This window comes from Pseudophryne corroboree, chromosome 4 (genome assembly GCF_028390025.1).
Source record: "Pseudophryne corroboree isolate aPseCor3 chromosome 4, aPseCor3.hap2, whole genome shotgun sequence".
Lineage (NCBI taxonomy): Eukaryota > Metazoa > Chordata > Amphibia > Anura > Myobatrachidae > Pseudophryne > Pseudophryne corroboree.
Window position 1 is genome coordinate 404,874,612 of NC_086447.1, and position 19,884 is coordinate 404,894,495.

Consider the following 19,884-nt stretch of genomic DNA (forward strand, 5'->3'; position numbering starts at 1 on the left):
TGAAAAGTTTAAACATACTATAGTAAATAAATACGCAAACACAGTGGAACCAGTACTGCACTTTTTAAGCACATATTCTCCCACCTCATAATAAGGCTCCTGTCTCTTCTTACTGGTAGCTACTCTCTGGTCCAGTGCACTGATTGAGTGCTCAGATCCACACACAGCAAACTTGGTAGAAGAAGCTGCTACCAATGGGCATGTGCAGAAGCTCTGCCCTGTCTCTTAACTTGCATGATGTGGTAGCAGCTCTAGTAATCGTATCATATACCATTGCTATTGTCAAAATTTGAGCCCCTTGCCAAGAGAAGGGGGGTCTCCGGGCAACCCCCCCCCCACTGTGATTGCCTATGCTAGTCAACAACGTATGACCAGCTGGTTACAAATGCACCACTGACATTGATAGGTGCCCACTTCCTCATCTGGGCATAAACAATGCTTTTGAGGACATATTTTGACAATTATTTTTGTATACAAGATAGAGTTGTTTTTGCTGCATTACAGATGTTGTTGAAGCATTTTTGATACCTCATGGTGAATGCATATTTTGCAAGCAAACTAAACAGCTTTAAACATTGGAGTAAGTATACAGTATGTGGTGTATGCATGGACTAAAGCACCAAGTGAATATGCTGCTAATGTCAACCTGGACACATTTTGCAATGTGTATGCGTCAGTATAAAGTCATAAATATTTTAACATGCAGATCTTGTTAGAATAAATTTGCACCCAACTCAGGCCCTAAATGTCAAATTAAATGCTGTATATATGTAAAAAAGTACTGGGACAATGTTTGTACAGTAACTTAACAATTAAAAAAAAGTTCTAAAGTAGAACAGGACCATTTAAATAATCACAAGCAGGGCTGCCATAAGGGGGGTAAAGGGGATACATGTGTAAGGGGTGTAGAGTGTTTTTGGGGGCTCACTGGTATTTAAACCAGAGGAGGTGGAACTGTCGAACAGCTGCCAGGTGGCTGTCCGTGACCCAGTTGCAGTCACATGTATGACAGGCAGACTAGCAGTTAATCATATTGGCCACAACCAGTAAGAAAGGGGTGGTATGAAAGGGAATTTTCAGAAGAATAGAGGGCAGGAACTAATGACAGGATTTCTTAACCTAAAAAACAACCACCACCAACTCCACCTACCAACATTAATAGGCCATTTAAACTGTTCATCAAACTGTAAACCTACACTTTAACAATCACTGAAACAAGGACAAAGTGACATCAATGAAGGACAAAGGACAACAATGATGTTTATTTTCCCTTTTGCATATAAAATGCCTTCTTTCAGAGTCTTCTTATGTGCTGCCCTACACATTATTTTTTTATATTGTAAATTCATATGCATATAAATTGTGCATATATGCACTTAAGTTAGTTAAGTGCAGTTGATTGTTACAAAGTATTTTAAGACTACTTTGGAAGCCAGATACATATACAGGTGCAACACCAATTATCTGGCACCTAATGGCCATACACCTCTATTAATCCAGACACATGAGGTGGCAGGAGAAGTTAGGCTGCAGGTAGGAGTTATTATGCTGCAGGAGAGCTTAGTTAGGCTGCAGGAGGGCTGTGGGAGGGTAAAGTTAGGCTGCGGGAGGACATAGTTAGGCTGCAGGAGGGTTTAGTTAGGCTGCGGGAGGGCTTAGGATATGCTGCGCGAGGGCTTAGGCTGCAGGAGCGGAATAGGGCTGCATGGGGGAGTTGGGATGTAGCAGGTTTAGGTGCTGCAGGGGGACGGAGTTAGGCTGTGGTAGGGCTGCAGTGTAGAATTAGGCCATGGGGGAGAGGTAGTCAGGTTGCCACCGATACCACTGCATGCGATACCAGCGATAGTCTGGCAAAACAGGTAATCTGACACAGTGCCAGAACCAAGCATAGCGGATTATCGGTTTTGTACTTCTACTTGACAAAAATATAATTAAAGACATTGTTATCTGTTTTTCCTAGTACAGTTTTCAAAATTGAGGCAATGAAAGTTACTAGGGTCCACCTCACTGTTTCTACATAGTTACCTGCAGAAAAATGTTGTAAAACACCCTCCAATAAGCTTTTGTTGGTGTGTGAAAATGCATTTATTTCTCAGGTCACTAATCAGCCAAGCTTAGGGCTGTGTGCCAAAAGATATGTTCAAAAATATCAAGTCCACTGAGTGACTAACAAAGTGAAAACATCCTTTAATCATGGCCTGTGAGTGGCTGTTGAGTAAAGAAATCATATGCCTTATGCTGCAGTACATGCATTAAATTCAAGACCAATGCAAATCGAAAGTCACATCTTTCTCAAGTGCACACTTTCATCACAAAAAAAATCAATGATATACCTTTTTATGTAGCAAAAGGAGACGTGAGAATCCAAAAGGTTGAATTGATTTACATGTTTAATGATTAACGTTAAATATTTACTATGCTCTTTGTAACTTTTAAGTTCCGGAATTGCCACCACTGTATTTTAAAGCCACATTTCTCAGTCCTGTGTAAAGTAGATTAAAATCTAAGAGTTCAAACTTCATATTAAGATTAACCTTTGTTCATCTACTTAAAGGTCTAATTAATATAATTATATACTAATGTAGCATAATTTGATCTCAAATTAGCAGTGGACACTTGCATTTGCATAAAGCATATATTTCTATGAAAAAGTGAACAAGAAAATTTATTCAGAATTCTGATGTACTATAAACAATAAATAGCCATAATAAAATAACTATAAACACAAAACTATAACATTACCTGAAATACAAAGAAGCACTCATTAATTGTAGCTTTTTGTTTATAAAATAACATGAATCACATTAATTTTTTTTGTAATATTAAGAAAAATAAGTTATTTATTTAACGTTAGTATATTAATGTAAATGGCTATCTTTATCTTCTTTACAAATATTAGGTTTATCTAGTGGCCATAGTATAATCTGTCTGACACTTCTTTTCATTCTAATTTGGGTAAAAATGACAAGTATAACAAGTATATGTAAAATACAATGCTAATAAATGTTATCCATACAGGAGAAGCCTGCTGCTTTTTTTATAAATATGTAAATATATGATCTGAACTACATATTCTAGTCATGGAGTTTATAGGCAAAAGTGAAAAGTCATTATAGCTTAACATCCTTTGGAGCAACCTATAAAAATTGATTTACTGTATAGAATGACTTGTGAGTTACTGTTAATAATATTAAATAGTGAAGTGACATCTTCACTAATTAATACTTCTTTATAGAACATCTGGAAGATCATTAATAAAGATATTTAGAAGAAAAGATCTGTGGTAATATACCAACATTGTTCATGTAATCAGGATATATCCCTTTTACAAGCAATATCTGCTTTATATAATTAAGCCGTTTTCTTCACATACTTAATGCTTTAATTATAGAGATATAATTAACATAAAATATAAATTCTTTGAGCTCCCCTACAGGTCTGCAAAATGGGCGGCTGCCCTTCTCGTGTAGTCCTACAATAGTTATCCTGAGAATAACATTCAAATATTTAGCGTACTAAACTACTGTATGTCAAATTACATAGCTATGATTCATTTTACAATTTACCTATTTATAAAACCCCACATCTGATTCATTTGGCCAGTCCCTCATAAATCGACCATTTATGCTAAAAAAAATATGCTATTTCTGAGAGTATCCCTCAGAATTTCTTCAAAGGGCATTTTTATCACTGTCTTAAATTTTAACGTGGATGTGCTAAAAAATGTGTGTAGAAATTTGTATTGTAAATATTAGTATTTTAACGGAAATAAACGATTCTTCTCTTTATGAAAGATGGACTCCAATAAGAGCAAGCTCCATTGGAGAGGTGGAAGCAGAGTGATACTGTAGCTTACATTATAACTCTGCTACCTGGTTCGGTGTCTGTGAGCTTACTGTGTGTGCACAGTCATCTGCCAATGCATGTGTCAGTGAAGGGACACAGAGAGATCTGAAGGATCCCTCTCTAAAAAATTCCCTGTTACAGTATCTTATGGACTATTATAGGTTAATGGAATATGCAGATGGTGTTAGCTATTGGGACCAAGCATTCCACAGCTTGGTAAGTCTGACTGCATAGCGGCCCCCAAAGAAATCTATAGGAGCTGCTTGTGGATAGAAATGGAAGGACCGCGGCAGATATCAGAGATACATCTGCAGAATTCTTAATACAGTATTTCAGGGAACCACTTGGACAATAGGTGTTGTCAGGGGAATCCTACAAATATTAATTGATAAATTGGCCCCCAGATATGTTTTCCAAAGCCAAGACTTTCTGTTTTATTCTATTCTTTCACTGATTGTGTTATCTTTTACACACTGCTACCACATCTGCTTTCTGTCTCATGATACTGGTCCAGAAGAAGTCTATGAATATAGGAAAGTGTGTTCTATCTATTGCTGAACTTAATTACCGTAATGCACATGTGGAAAGCAACAGGGTCAGGTGCTGTATCAATATTATTCCCATTTAGTTACAGCTGAATTTTCTCATTCTTTAAAAGACTATTATTTTAAATACCACCTTTATGTTAAAACATTTTATGATATAATGAGAACATTATGCTCTTTCTATTGTAAATAAAAAAATATTTTTCTTTTTGTCTCATTGTAGGAACAATTTCAAACTGGTAGCTATTGGCAACACACACACACGCATATTGGGGGTCATTCTGACCTGATCGCTCGCTGCAGCCGATGGCTGTCATTGCCTAGCGATCGCCTCTGCCTGCCTGATTGGGCACAGTCCAGCCAACTCAGGCGTGGCTGGGCCGTGCGGGGGGGGGGGGGGGGGTGGCCGCAGTGGCTGCTTGACATCACATGCAGCCGCTGTGACCCAGGGCAGCGATGAGTAACTCCCGGCCAGCCGCAGGAGCTGAGCTGGCCGGGAGTTGCTCTTCAAGTACAATAGCATTGCCGTTGTGCGATGCTTTTGTACTTGTGCAGGGGGAGGGTGCAGCCTGACATGCAGGGCAGACTAGCACTGTGCTGGGCATTCCCCCACATGTCAGTGTAAGTGATCGAAGCGGTGCTAATTTTAGCACAGCTACGATCAGGTCGGAATGACCCCCATAGTGTATTCTTCATCATTCAGTAAGTTAGTTTCCTTACCCTGTAGAAAACAAATCGGCTATACAGTATATATATATATATATATATATATAAATCTATCTATACATAAAATTTACAATTCTTACTTAATAGTTTTGTTTCTGCTTGATACAGTAGCTTATGAAAAATGCTTTGTATTGTCGACATAAAAAGCTTTTGTTTCACAGAAATCCTTTCAGTGTTATATGCAAATTGCATTATGTGACATTTAAGCACGCTTCAGTTTTTTGAAACACATTGAATGCATTTCATCCTCACATCACTCATCTTGCGGTGTTTTCATTTTGAACTTATGCATGTAGTAACATAATAATACTTAAGGATATATTCATTTTTATTTGTTGTCTTGTACACAGGTGAATCTGGTGTTGAAGAGTGGTCCCAGTGGAGTACATGTTCAGTTACTTGTGGTCAAGGGTCGCAGGTGCGAACCAGAACTTGTGTACCACCTTACGGGACACACTGCAGCAGCCCCTTAAGAGAAACAAGGGTTTGCAATAACACTGCCCCCTGTCCAGGTAGTGTTAGTAGCAGATCAATACAAATTTTGATGTTGTGAATATGTTTAATGCCAGTCTACATAAACTTTTTTTCTTCTCACTATATTTCTCTGTCATGTGTATCTATATTTTTATATACTTCTTTTAGTAAGCATAGTATTTAGGAGGAACTTATAAATATTAAGTTTGGGAAAACCCAAATTTTTTTCTATAATGCTTAAATTTTAGATTTTTATACTTATTACATTATATTTCTTTTACTGTACATTATAGCAGCTCTGAAATTACCTATGAGTTCCCAGTCAAGCAAACCTGATAAGAAATGGGCCCACTGCCAAATGACCACCACCCAACTCTATTTCCCATAAGTTTAACTAGAACCTGACTTTTGGATTGCGTTTGGTTTAAAAAGATGGTTGTCAGTTTTTCCAACTGTGCTATTTTGAAAACTGTGTTTAAAATCAGCCAAATGTCGAATATCACCTAAGGCTATCTTTTAGAGTCTGGATCTATTCTCTGTTGGTTCTATATTATGATAACTAGATTTTATACATGTTTTTGTTAAATGACATGGGCTTTATGATGAAACATTAGAAATTTTAAAAAGAGATACGCATCCTGAATAAAAAGGTGGCTCCGTGTCTGAGAGTTTCTTTTGCTCAAAAGTTATGTCAAGCACTTAATTTATTTATTTATTAAGCTTGAAAATGTATAAAATCCTCTGCAAATGGGTGTTTTTTGAGGATTGTCATATATTTGAGGATCTGGGTATTAACCAAAGTGGAACCATATCGAGATTGGAGATATTTGCTGCTTTTCCCATCTTTACGCGTGCAATGTGATCCCCAATTACCAAGTACCTAAAAGTTTCGATTCTATGAGCTTGACTCCATTAGCTAAAATAATCTTCAGATGGCATTAGCTTATTGTAATCTATGTTACGTCTCACAGTTGATTAGTTGCTTTGCCTTTTCTGAACTTAGAAGAAAACCTCTTCCTACCTTACATGATCTGGAAGCGGGTCCCTCCTCCCCGGCCAGTGCCATCTTCCCAGTGATGTTGGGGAAGTTGACACTGGCCACTAGAGAGCAAAGACTGCCAGAGTCTTTGCTTTCTATGAGCGGAGCCATCTTTCCAAAGATATCACCAGGAAGATGGCGCTGCTGCTCACCACAGCATAGGTATACTGTGGATTGGTAAGCAGACCCGGGTTCCACCATGCCCCTCCAGCAGACCAGGCCTGTGTAATTTGTACCCGCTACCCCCCCCCCCCTCTGACCACAGCTTATTGGGGCAACATTGCACATACTGTTATACTGGCCCACATTTTCAACCATTTACAATGGGAATATCTCCAAGTCTGATATCAATCTATTGTATGTATGACAATCTACAGTACATTAGTCTAAAAAATCTTAGTAATTAGTAGTGAGATATATTATTGTGTTACATAAATTAGATTTTTTCCCCAAATACTGTATTCACATATATAAATATTTTTAACACTATAGAATATCTAATGTAATGAAACCATATATATTTGCACATTTAATATATTTTCCCATTATTAGTGCATTTCAAATGGGCTTATTTTTTATTTAAATTTTTCTGCCACATTGGCTCTTTTTAGAATAACTGTAAATATGTATCTGACTCATAAACTATAATAATGATTACAATTTGAACAAGAAAAATATAATATAACATGAATAATTTAAATAGAAGAGAGCTTATACCAACAAGTGGTCAAGCAAAATATTCTAGAATGTGTTCTAAATTACAATGTGTTGTAAATAAAAAAGTGAACAAAAAAAGTTCTATTTCAGAAGCTGTTTTCTCTGCATTTAGCCAAATTACTATGGTCCCCATTTAATAATGATCCTTTTTGCCAGTGGCATATTTTTTTTAGAATCAAAGTGATGCTAATATATGAGCCATTGGTATTTCACATTACTTATCCCTATGATGAGGTCCAACAACATCCACTTCATATCACTGCTAGTGATGGGCTGTGGTGACCTGTTCATGTGCGACAGCATTACACTTTCATTCGGTGGGGACTTGGCAATACCTAGAAGGCTTTGCTGAAGCCAGAAAGGTTATTGTTTGGTTGCAAATTGCTATAGATGGTATAAGCAGTACAGAGACAACAGTCATAAGCTGAGTTTACTGTAGTTTGTTAAATATGGCCCTAAATGCTTCACAGTAAATATCAAGTTAAAGATTACTGTATCTTATATTATTATTTTTTTCATTAATTAGGCAATGTGGGTGGAAGCTAATATACCTGTAAGTAGTAGCACTTACCTTACTCTCTCCTGCTTACAATATCATACCCGCTATTCTTCAACAAGGTGACCACGTCATGTCAAAAATGTAACTCATTTGTGCCATGTCCTGATAATTGATTAGTGAAGCTATTGCTTCAATATGCTGTACAGTACATTACATCTACAACTAAGCAATAACTATGATGTTAGAACTATATATTACCCACTTATTTTACATTGTTATAAAGGGAACACTAATGATTTCACTTATCTTAACAATTTAGTTTCATTAGTGTAATGATGTTTTCCATTAGTTAATAAAAGAATTCATATCCAGTAAATGTCTTCTGTTTTAGAACAGTTTATACGTGATTATTCTTATTTAATGCAACTGAGCACTATGACATTAAATAGCATTTTTTTTATATCATTCGTATCTAATTTTTTTTGTATAATTCTCTATTTAACAGTTATGGTAGCTCTAATATAATTGAAACTATTTGGCTTCATTGATCAAGACAACAGCAACCAGTAGAGCCTAATTAATATTCTAAAACATTTGAATAAATAGACTATATAGTAATCTGTGAAATATTACACAAACATAATTGAGGAATATATTCACTAACCGATGGAACAATATGCGTAGATTCAGTTATCAAAAAGATTACTGGTCCTAGGCATAGTAAGTGCAGCAAGAGGAGAGGTGGGGTACTAAATACACAGGCCCAGGATTGTCTGAGGGACCTATGGGAGCTGGGGCCACTTGTGGAGAATGAAAAATACCCTACTTCAAGGCAGAGTACACAGCATTTTTAATTTCCTTTTTCAAAGCAGATGTAACCATACCTCCCAAATTTGGCCATACCTACTTTATCACCCATTGTTTGTGTCGGCGACACTGATGGTAAGACCCTGTACCCACTGGTGCTGGAAAACATTGCCAATAACTGAGAATTAATTTGTGTAATTATACCTCTTTGCATTGTAGTATAGGATATATTGAGCATTAACATTAGTACAATATTGAAAATGACACAAAGTAAAAACAATGCTTACCAGAAAATGCCCTGTAAAGGTTACTTGCTTACATAATGTTTTACACCTGATTTCAACACCCAAGTGTAGGGTCAGACGGGCCCAAAGGGGTACAGGGTAAACCCCTGGTGGGCCTCACTGCCTGGGGAACCCACTCCCTCCTCTAGGGATCAGGTTTCAGACTGTGCACTGCATTGCTGTTAGTAATCATTGCTGTTATTCTCCAGTGTAATGCTCTTAATACTGATCATGTATGCATTAGCAGTATTTACTATAAATATGTATCAAGCGGCTCGGACCATGCACTCGCAAGTGGTTAGACAAGCCTCTAAGCTCTACCTCCGCATACCTCTGGTGGGCCCATCATGTCTGACACTGCCCAAGTGTATAAGCTGAGGCAACTAATTCAGAGAGCCTGAAAGTACCTACACTGGTGTGCACTACAGCATATTTTTAAACCCATTAGGGCTCAATCACACCTATCCACTGTTTTGCACTTTCTATTGCTAACAGATGCATTAAAAGTGCTTTAAACATAGAATTAATATTGGGCCTGATTCATTATGGATTGCTATTGAGGCTGAGATAACGATGTTCACAAATCTGCTATTGCTAAAATTCGCATGTGAAGAGCCACCCAGAAAAGATAAAAGATGCCTTTTCGATTATTCGCAAATTGGGCGTAGGCACTAGCAGATAAGTGATGCATACGCAAAAAAAGGATACCATCAACATTTGCGGCTGACTCCAGCATACTCAAATCAATGAGAATGCAGTCGCACTGGGCGCCATGTTTTTGAATGCAGCGTTCACAGATGGCATCAGATACATGCCCTGAAAACAGCCACGACACACCTGGGTTTTCCCAACCACCATGTTACCACCCACAAACGGTCACTTCCTGTCAATCAAAATGCATTAGATCGCATTTTGTCCTTCGTGCGTGTACAATGCGTTGGTAGCGCATGTGCAGTCTGCCGATAATCGCTCACTGCATGCAATCTCACATTTGCAGTTGGTAATAAATCAGGTCTTATGACTTTTTCCTAACATAACTGCCTATTTGTAATGAATTAACACATGTAAAAGATCATTGGATTGCACCATGAAAAACACATGAAAAATATATTTTAAAATGCACCACTAAAACTTATGTAAAGAGAACCATAGTTTCCATGCATATTTGCACATTTTCCCACCAAATACTTTATTTTATTTTTTTAGAACCTACTGTATCCTGAAATAAATGTGTAGTAAGAGAATCACCATGACAATATTAAAAGTGTGCCTTTATCAGCCTATAATATGGCTGTGTTTCCTTCTTCCAATGAGGTCAATAATTCAGTAGCATATATTTTTTGTGAGCACTAAATGTCTTTGAATTATTTATTATATCTACTTCTGGTAAAATGGAGTGGGTATGGGTCATTCGGTCGACCACACTTAGGTCGACAGACATTAGGTCAACCACTATTGGTCAACATGCATTAGGTCGACATGGTCACTAGGTCTACAAGGTGATTAGGTCAACATGAACAAGGTTGACATGGAAAAAGGTTGACATGAGGTTTTTTTTACTTTTTTGGTGTTGTTTTCTTCGTAAAATGACCAGGAACTTCAATTAGTGCACTGTGTCCACTTGCATGGCTCACTTCACTCGCCATGCTTCGGGAAAGGTGCCTTACTGCACTCGGGACAGGTTACTATTCCCAATCATAGTCCATGTGCATCGTAAAGTATGACAAAGTTCCAAAAATAAAAAAAAATCTGAAAAACTCATGTCGACCTTTTTCCATGTTGAACTTGTTCATGTCAACCTTATGACCACATTGACATAGTGGCTGTGTCGGCCTAATGTATGTTGAACAATATTGGTCGACCTAATGACAGTTGACCTTAGTGTTGTAGACCTAATGACCATATCCCAATGGAGTTTGGTTGTATTGACTGATAGTGCTTAGGTTTGTAGCATCAGAAACTATTGAGATCAGTACATCAATGCAAAAAGTAAGTGATGATGAATCAGATAATTGATGACTGGTATCCATGTTGCTGTATGTCCATCAGGACACATACTGTTGAATTCTATCTTTAGGGATCTAAAATTTTTTTTTTAGTCTGATTTGTAATAGTCTAAACTTAGCTAGGTTATGTTATAGCCATTAACCAAACAGCCAATCAGATACTTTTTGTCCAATCCAGGTCTAAAACCCCAGGTTGGATACTGTATGTTCACACTAGAGGCAATCCAGGTTGCAACTGGGAAAAACCTTGTTAGAGAGTAGGGTTTTGGGCCCGGTACTTTGACCTGGTTTGTTCTGGTTCACACATAACAAAAATCCGGGTCGATGCATGTTCATCGGCAAAAACCCAGGTTTTTGCTGTATTTCTGAAAGGGGTATAAGACTTAAAGGTCTAAATTTAGAATCTTGTGAATAAAAAATATTGCAATCAAATACTTTCATAATTAGGGAATGTATAAATGCATAATATAAGTTTAATACAGACAAGGCTGCCAGCAGTGGGGACTAGCAAGACTTGTGTCCTGGGCCAGGACAGGAAGGGGAACCCTCCCATGCAGCAGTGGAGGTGAGGAGCTGCTTGTTGTCACAGCTGCTGCAGGTGGTGGGATGCCACTGGGGTTAGGGCAGGCTACTGGAGGAGGACACAGAGCAGTGAGAGGACAGGAGGTTACTATCCCCTCCTATCTTACTCCTGGCTGCTTCTTGCCACCCACTACCTGGCTTCCTGAATGTCCATTGGTGGCTCCCACTTGGCTGAAGCATGCCAGTAATTTCCTGAATAAATAAGGAGGTAGCTGACGATAGGAGACAGATCCAGGGTCCCAGGCGGAGAGTTATGTGAGACCCACCATGCACATATATACATACTCACACATCTTCCCTGTCTTCTACACATGGTATAACACAAAGTCATACATCATGCAAAAAAAGTCTCAATATATAAATACATATAATATATGACATGGCTGTCATCGGCGGAGAGTGAGTGAATGGGGTGCTGTGCATACTGGAGAGAGAGAGTGAGGAGGCTGAGGTGCATACTGTGGAGAATGAGTGATAGGTGGCTGCATATGCTGAGGAGAGAGTGATTGGGAGATGTGCATACTGGGGAGAGTGACTAATAGAGGGTGAAGTATGTACCAGGGAGATTGAGTGATGGGAGAGAATGAGTGATGGGGGAGATGTGTCTACTGGATAGAGTGAGTGATGGAGGTGCAGTGTGTACTAGGGAGAGTGAGTGATGGGGTGTAATGTATACTGGGGAGAGTGAGTAATAGGGGTTGGTGTGTACTGAGGAGAGTGAGTAATGGGGAGCTTTGTGTACTGGGGATATAAATGGGAGAGCTGTGCATACTGGGGAGAAGGAGTAATGGGAGAGGGAGTGCATACAGGGAATGATGAGGGATCAAAGGGATGTAGTGTAGTGGGAAGAGTGAATGATGGTAGTAGGGGCTGTGTGTACTGGGGAGAGTGAATGATGGGGAGTGGTGTGTACTGGGGAGAGTGAGTGATGGTGGAGCTTTCTGTGCTGGGGAAAGTGAGTGATCATAGTAGAGGCTGTGCATACTTGGCAGAATAGGTGATGGGGTAGCTGTGCATACTTGGGAGAGTGAGTAATGGGAGAGCTGTGCATACTGGGGAGAGAGAGTGATGGGAGGGGGAGTGCATACAGGGGAGGGTGAGGGATATAAGGGAAGTAGTGTACTAAGGAGTGTGAGTAATGGTAGTAGGTACTGTCCACACTGGGGGGACTGAGTGTTGGGGATGCTGTGCATACTGAGGAGAGTGAGTGTAGGGGGAGTTGTGAGTACTGGGAAGGGGACACACGGGGAGAGTGAGGGATGGAAGGGAGGGAGTGTACTGGGTAGAGTGAGTGATGATAGGAGGGTCTGTATAGTATGTACTGGGGAGGGTCAAAAGGCTACTGTTTTAGAAATAGAGGGGGCTATGTTTTGTGTAGAATGAGAGAAGAGGTTAAGTAGTGAGAGAGAATAGATCATGGGACGGTGCATTGGGAAAAGTAAGTCAAGGGGGCTAGGATTCATGAGGAATAGAGACAGTGGCTGAAGGAGTTTCTGTGTTTTTGGTATAGCAAATGGAGAGGGAGACTGATTATAGAGAAAGGTAATAGAAGTGGAGATTGTGTATATTAGGGAGAGATAATACTGTATATTGAATGAGGAACATTTGTTAAGGGATATGATTTTTTTTTATTAAGGAAAATAGATAAGACAATGAATAAAAGAGGAAACATGTTATACATATGCAATATTTGAAGCCTACTAATTATTGCATCTGATTCTTCCATTAAAATAAAGTACTAGCATCATGTGCACTCATTTTTATAATAAATGTGTAATATGCTCTTATGTATATTATGTATTGTTTCTAAAAGCATGAATCTGTCAGCTATATAGGGCAAATCATATGCCATTTCTTTCAACAATTTGTTTTCTTGTATATACTGTAGCAACCATTTACTATATGCATGGAAGCCAAAACCAGTTTTTAGATGCAATTTAGGTATTTTAATTAGCAAACATTAGCCTCGGATCTAGATAAGATAAATATATGTTTACAATAGGAAACGTGTAGGGCAAAAGGTTCATTATGACAATAATGATTTACTGTGTGTTTTTATCAGTTTAACAAACTTGAAAACATATACAAGACAAAATATCCTGTGTTCATATGGTACTATAGCAAAGTTACCTTAATGTCTGGACAACACAGAACATGTTTTTTACATGTTAATGGAAAATGTCAGTTTCTGACAATATATTAAATATGTTGCTCAGCTTGCAGTTTTAAATAGACCAATATCATAAGCTATACTCCTTCACTGTATATCTACAACTATCTCAAAGCCACAATAATAAGTGTAATCTTTGTTTTCCTGGATATTAGTTTTGCTCGAATCTTATCCTTACTTGTTATTTGATATTGTTTGTCTGCATTGATCTTATGTATTGAGAAAAATCATCAACAAAAAAAGTTTTGACAACAAAATATTAATGCAAATTAGATGTGTGTTGTATACATAATTCAAAGTTGCAGAGAACCTAGTACCATACACATTTTACATGAGTAGATCCCTTAATAAGCTTGAACATAAAGTACAGTAATCACAGGAAAATAGTTACTATGGTCTGTTTAGTATTCAGGGACAACATAATAAAATAATAAAATAATTTAAATCCTATATAGAACTGTAAGGGTCTGTTGATAAAGTTCCTTAGCAAAAGGCACAGTTGTGCCAAATAAAGTGAACTTAATATTTTGTTTTTAAATTACATTTTAAGCCGTCATCATTAGTACCCTAATTATTCTATGTCTTGTCTATAAGAGTATGAACAGAATATATCCTATGGCAGGTTTGCTAATCTTTTTCCTCTGTGCACACTAACAGTCCATATTTTAAGGATATCCATACTTGAATGCAGATGTGTAAATCAAAAAGACTGTAGTACTAATTAAGTAATCTGTGTGGATACCTTTAATATCTGGACTGTTAGAGGGCCCTTGAGGACTCACTTTGGAAAATACTGGTCTTTGGAGAGTTTGACAGAAACTTTGAGAAAGTTACATAAAGTGTTAGATGTCTAAATAAAATGTGCTTTAAAGGCCTCATTTACAGTTAGATGTGGAGTGTAACTTTACACATTAATGTAATATGCATTACTACTAAAATGTTTCCAGAATAATATGTAAGCATGCCTTAGGCTTGTGATCCCTCTTGTCTTCAGAGGCAAAACAGGGATGGTCAAATTATTATTATTATTATTATTATTATTATCCTTTATTTATATGGCTCCACAAGGGATCCGCAGTGCCCATTGCACAGTACATAATCTAATAAGCAAACAAGAAAACAGCACTTACAGTACAAGACAATATAGGACAGGTATAGAAAACCCGGGGTTAGGTGCCATCAAAGGGAGTATGAAGTATAAGATAGTGTAAGTAAGAAAAGGAAAGGCACATGAGGAAAGAAGTCACTGCTCTTATGAGCAATCTAAAAGATGAGGGGCTAACAGACCGGGGTGACACAGAAGGGGTAGACAGTGAGCATAGACAAGAGGGTTAGGAGGAGAGTTGGCTGGGTTTGGTGAAGAAGTGGGTCTTGAGAGCCCGTTTGAAGTTTTATAGAGAGGTGGAAAGTCAGATGGGGAGAGGTAGAGCATTCCAGAGATAGGGAGCAGCACATGCAATATCTTGTAGTTAGGAGTTGAAGGAGGTAATCAGATGGCAGGAGAGACAGCGTGCATTAGCAGAGCAAAGAGGACAGGTGGGAATTTAAAGAGAGATAAGGTCAGAAATGTAAGAGGGAGAAGAGTGGGTGAGGGCTTTGTAGGTGAGTGTGAGAAGCTTGAATTGGATTCTGAATGGGAAGGGTAGCCAGTGAATGTCCTGCAAGAGAGGGGATGTGGATGTAGTACATTTGGTGAGGAAGATGAGATGGGCAGCAGCATTGAGGATAGATTCAAGTATAGAGATGCATTTTTGAGGGAGGCCAGATAGGAGGAGATTGCCGTAGTCCAATCTGGAGATGACCAGTAAGTGGATAAGGGTTTTAGTAGCATACTGGGTGGGAAAGGGTCTGATCCTAGAGATGTTTTTGAGATGGAAATGGCAGGTTTTTGAGAGGTATTGAATGTGTGGTTTGAAGGAGAAGGAGGAGTCAAGGATCACTCCAAGACATCGCACTTGGGGGCTAGAGGAGATAGTTGTGCCATCAATGGATAATGAAATTGTGGGAGATGAGGTTATGCGGGAGGAAGGGAATATGATCAGCTCAGTCTTAGACATGTTAAGTTTAAGAAAGCGCTAGGCCATCCAGGAGGAGATAGCAGAGAGACAGTTGAAGATACGAGTGAGGAGAGCAGGGGAGAGGTCAGAGGAGGAACGGTAGATTTGAGTATCGTCAGCATAGAGATGACATTTTAAGTTAAAAGAGCTAATGAGCTCACCTAATGAGGATGTGTAGAGAGAGAAAAGGAGAGGCCCAAGAACAGAACCTTGGGGGACACCTACTAGCAGAGGAAGTGGGGGGGAGGTGGAGTCATGAGAGGAGACAGAGAAGGAATGGTCAGAAAGGTAGGAGGACAGCCAGGAGAGAGCAGTATCATCTAAACCAAAGGAGTAAATAATTTGCAGGAGGAGAGGGTGGTCTACAGTATCAAAAGCAGCAGAGAGGTCAAGGAGAATAAGCAAAGAAGTAGTTGCCCCTGGATTTAGCTGCAAGGAGGTCATTGCAGACTTTCGTGAGAGCCGTTTCTGTGGAGTGCTGAGGATGGAAACCAGACTGGAAAGGGTCAAGCAGTGAGTGGGAAGAAAGAAAGACAGTGAGGCAGTTGTAGACAAGACACTCAAGGAGCTTGGAGGCAAAAGGGAGAAGAAGATGTGTCGGTAGTTGTAGAGATTGGTTGGATCAAGGGTAGGTTTTTTAAGAATAGGGGAGACAAGTGCATGCTTGAAGGCAGAAGGGACAGTGCCTGATGAGAGTGAGAGATTAAGTAGATGGGCAATATGGGAACAGGCAGAAGAAGTGAGGAAGCGGAGAAGGCGGGAGGGAATAGGGTCAAGTGGGGAGGTGGAGGGGGGTGAGGACCAGATGAAGACCATGACTTCCTCTCCAGTTACAGGGAAGAAAGATGTCAGAGTTGGTAGAAGGGAAGGAGAGGGGGTTGAGAAATGGAGGAGGGGGGTTGCTCAGGTTCTGGTGGGATGCTATGTCCTGACGAATGGAGTCATTTTTGGATGTGAAGTAGGTGGCAAAGTCAAGAGCAGAAAGTGAAGAGGGGAGTTGAGGTGGGGGTGGGCAGAGGAGCGAGTTGACAGTGGCAAAGAGGCGCCTAGGGTTTGAGGATTGGGAGGAGATGAGGTATTTGAAGTAAGATTGTTTAGAGAGGGTAAGGGCAGCAAAGTAGGATGAGAACATACATTTGTGGTGAAGGAAGTCGGCCTTAAGTGTGATTTCCTCCACTGTCGCTCAGCGGTATGTAATCATTTTTGCAGATATCTGGTGCATTTGGTGTACCAGGGTTGAGGTGTCGATCTGCAAGGGCGAATAATGGTTGGTGGGGCGACAAAGTCAAGAGCAGAGGTAAGGGATGCATTGTAAAGGGAAGTTGCTTGTTCAGGGCAGGAAAGAGAGAGAACAGGAGAGAGCAGTGAGGCAAACAGGGAAGATAGGGAAGTGGTGCCAATATCCTCAAAGTTACGCTTAGTGATGGTAGTCTTAGGTGGTAAAGATGGGGAAGCAGATAGAGATAGGTTAAAAGTGAGCAGGTGATGGTCAGAGAAGGGAACAGAGAGTTAGAGAAATCAGAAAGATCACAGCGGTGAGTGAAAACCAGATCTAGTGAGCTTCCACACACATGGGAGGGGGAGGAGGTCCACTGGGAGAAACCAAGAGAAGAGGTGAAGTTAAGGAGTTTTGAGGCAGGTGATTTTGTAGGGTTATCGATAGGGATGTTGAAATCACCTAAGATAATGGAGGGAATGTCAGAAAAGAGGAAGTGAGGAAGCCAGGAAGCAAAGTTGTCAAAGAATGTGGAGGGCATGCCAGGTGGACGGTAAATGACAGCTACTCGAAGATGAACAGGTTGGAAGAGGCGTATGGCATGGACCTCAAATGTAGAGAATTTAAAGGATGGTTCTGGTGGTGTGAATTGGTATGAGTAGCTAGAGCAGGCATTCCCAACCGCGGTCCTCAAGGCACACCAACAGTGCAGGTTATAGTGATATCCAGGCTTCAGCACAGATGGTTAAATCAAAATAACTGAGGTACTAATTAAGTCACCTGTGTTCAAGCCTGGATATCACTAAAACCAGGACTGTTAGTGTGCCTTGAGGACAGCGGTTGGGAAACACTGAGCTAGAGGGTAGTAAGAGCCCAAAACCACCACCGTGGTGATCCCCAGGTTGTGGGGGGGGGGGGGTTAGAATGTGAGACCACCTGCAGAGAGAGCAGTAGGAGAAACTGTGTCAGAGGGGGTAATACAAGTTTCAGTGACGGCTAGGATATGCAAGGAATTTGAGATGAAAAGGTCATGGGTGGGGACCAGTTTATTACAGACAGATCTGGAATTCCAGAGGGCACAGGAGAGAGGGAAAGAATCTGAGGGAGTTATGTGAATGAGATTATCAGGGTTGCTGTAGCAATGAGGTGAGATGGATTTAGAAGACAGGGATACAGAGGGTGTAGGTAGGGTAGAGGTGAATGACAGTGGGGTGTCAGGGGAGGAGTGGAAGTGAGGCAGTGGAGTGGATGGGAGACAAAGGAGGGGAGAGAGGTGGAAATGTAGGAGACTGGGGAGAAGGATAGAGGTGGGAGCAGGGGACAGAGAAAAGGATAGGGCAGTCAAGGAGTGTTGGGGGGTGATAGTGACAGGCTAGACATGCTGTAGTGTGGATGAGGTAAATAGTATGATAAATATGGAAATAGGAGTGTTGGTTGTAAGATGAACAGAGCAGTAGGATAGCAGAAATGCAGGTAAAAGTACAGTGTTGGAAGAGTTCAGTCGTAGTAATTTGGTTACAGCAGAAAGTTTACTGTAGTTGCAGAAATTGAAATTAAAGGAGGTGTTAGAAATGAGAGAACATGAGATGGTAAGCAAAAATCAAAGGTAATTCAGACTGGATTTGCAGGTGTGTAAAGACAAAATGATATAGGTTCAGGATGTGCATGAAGATGTTTGTGAATACTGCAAGTAAACATACAAGTAACTGAAGGAGAAATTAAAAATTGTAAGTGCGTCAAAAACATGGAAATACAATGCTTATTGTACAGGTTACACAGACAGGAGGTGTTAGGTGTGGTAAGAATATGAACTCACAATTGTGCCAATGAAGATCTTTGTGATCCTGTTTATGGATGGAAACTTGATCTTACATGTGTTCCTTTCTGCAAATGGGTTGCATAGTGTCCACATAGTGAATGTTGGAGGGTGATACATTTGCATATACAGTTGATATTGATAAGTAGTTCATCTATTGTTGTTTGTTGTTTTCTTTCAGTTTTTCATCCAGTTTATGTCCATGCTAAGTCCAGGCTTTGATATTAAAATTATATATCTTCTCCCTTTGAGCCTACTCCCTTAGAGTCCTACACCCTGGATCAATCAGCCAGGCTCAATCAGCCAACTATACTCTAATATGTTCTAACAGAAACATGTGTAAGGTATAGGTTTACTGATTATAACCCCACCCATTGCCCAACACCCACTGGTGGGCAATAAAAGCTAAAACAAACAAATAATGATAGGGGAGGAGGCAATCCCAAATATCTAACAATTAAACAGCCTAAATTCTGCTTATAACAATAACTCCAGATTACCTATACAAAACAGTGCAATGCAATAGTATCCTACTTCACTGTGCAGCTGGTGAGAGTTGTAGTAGTTGTTTTGATTAACTATGCAAAACAGTGCAATGCTATAGTATCCTACTTCACTGTGCAGCTGGTGAGAGTTGTAATTGTTTTGATTACCTATGCAAAACAGTGCAAATGTAAGTTTGGTATGGCATGGGCATCTATACATAAGTATAACATGCCATTGAAGATTATTTTTACTATTATTATTGTTTTTTGTGTCACCGCATTTTTTTTAAAGAGCATTTAGATCAGTCTCTTTACCATTTGATCTAAAGAGATGTGCATGTGTCCACTTGTATGCTTCCTTTTTGTGGATACCAGTTACCTGGTGTAACGGTATGTGCTGTTGATGATGACAATAGCAGCATTATTTATCTGTTTCTGATTGGCTGTATATTGACCACTCATCATTGCTACTATATTGTCTAAAGTATCAGGTTCTTATTTGTCTCTTGTGTTTTAATTAATGCATGAGATAATATTCCTATTGAATTCTGAAAGTTGTAAATGGCGGATGGGGGTGTTTCTAATGACACCTTATTACATTAAATTGTTTATGAA

At 39.5% G+C, this 19,884-nt stretch overlaps 1 protein-coding gene across 5 annotated transcripts in view; it reads left to right on the forward strand.

The window, feature by feature from the left end:
* ADGRB3 (adhesion G protein-coupled receptor B3) overlaps window positions 1-19,884 on the forward strand; it is a 1,362,616-nt gene that overhangs the window by 395,422 nt on the left and 947,310 nt on the right. For 4 of the 5 annotated variants that reach the window (XM_063916752.1, XM_063916755.1, XM_063916754.1 and 1 more), the window contains one exon: window positions 5,468-5,629. The exons of the other annotated variant lie outside the window; for it this stretch is intronic. In XM_063916752.1, the coding sequence (XP_063772822.1) occupies window positions 5,468-5,629 (162 nt within the window). The remainder of the gene's footprint in view (window positions 1-5,467; window positions 5,630-19,884) is intronic. 5 annotated transcript variants of the gene reach the window in all.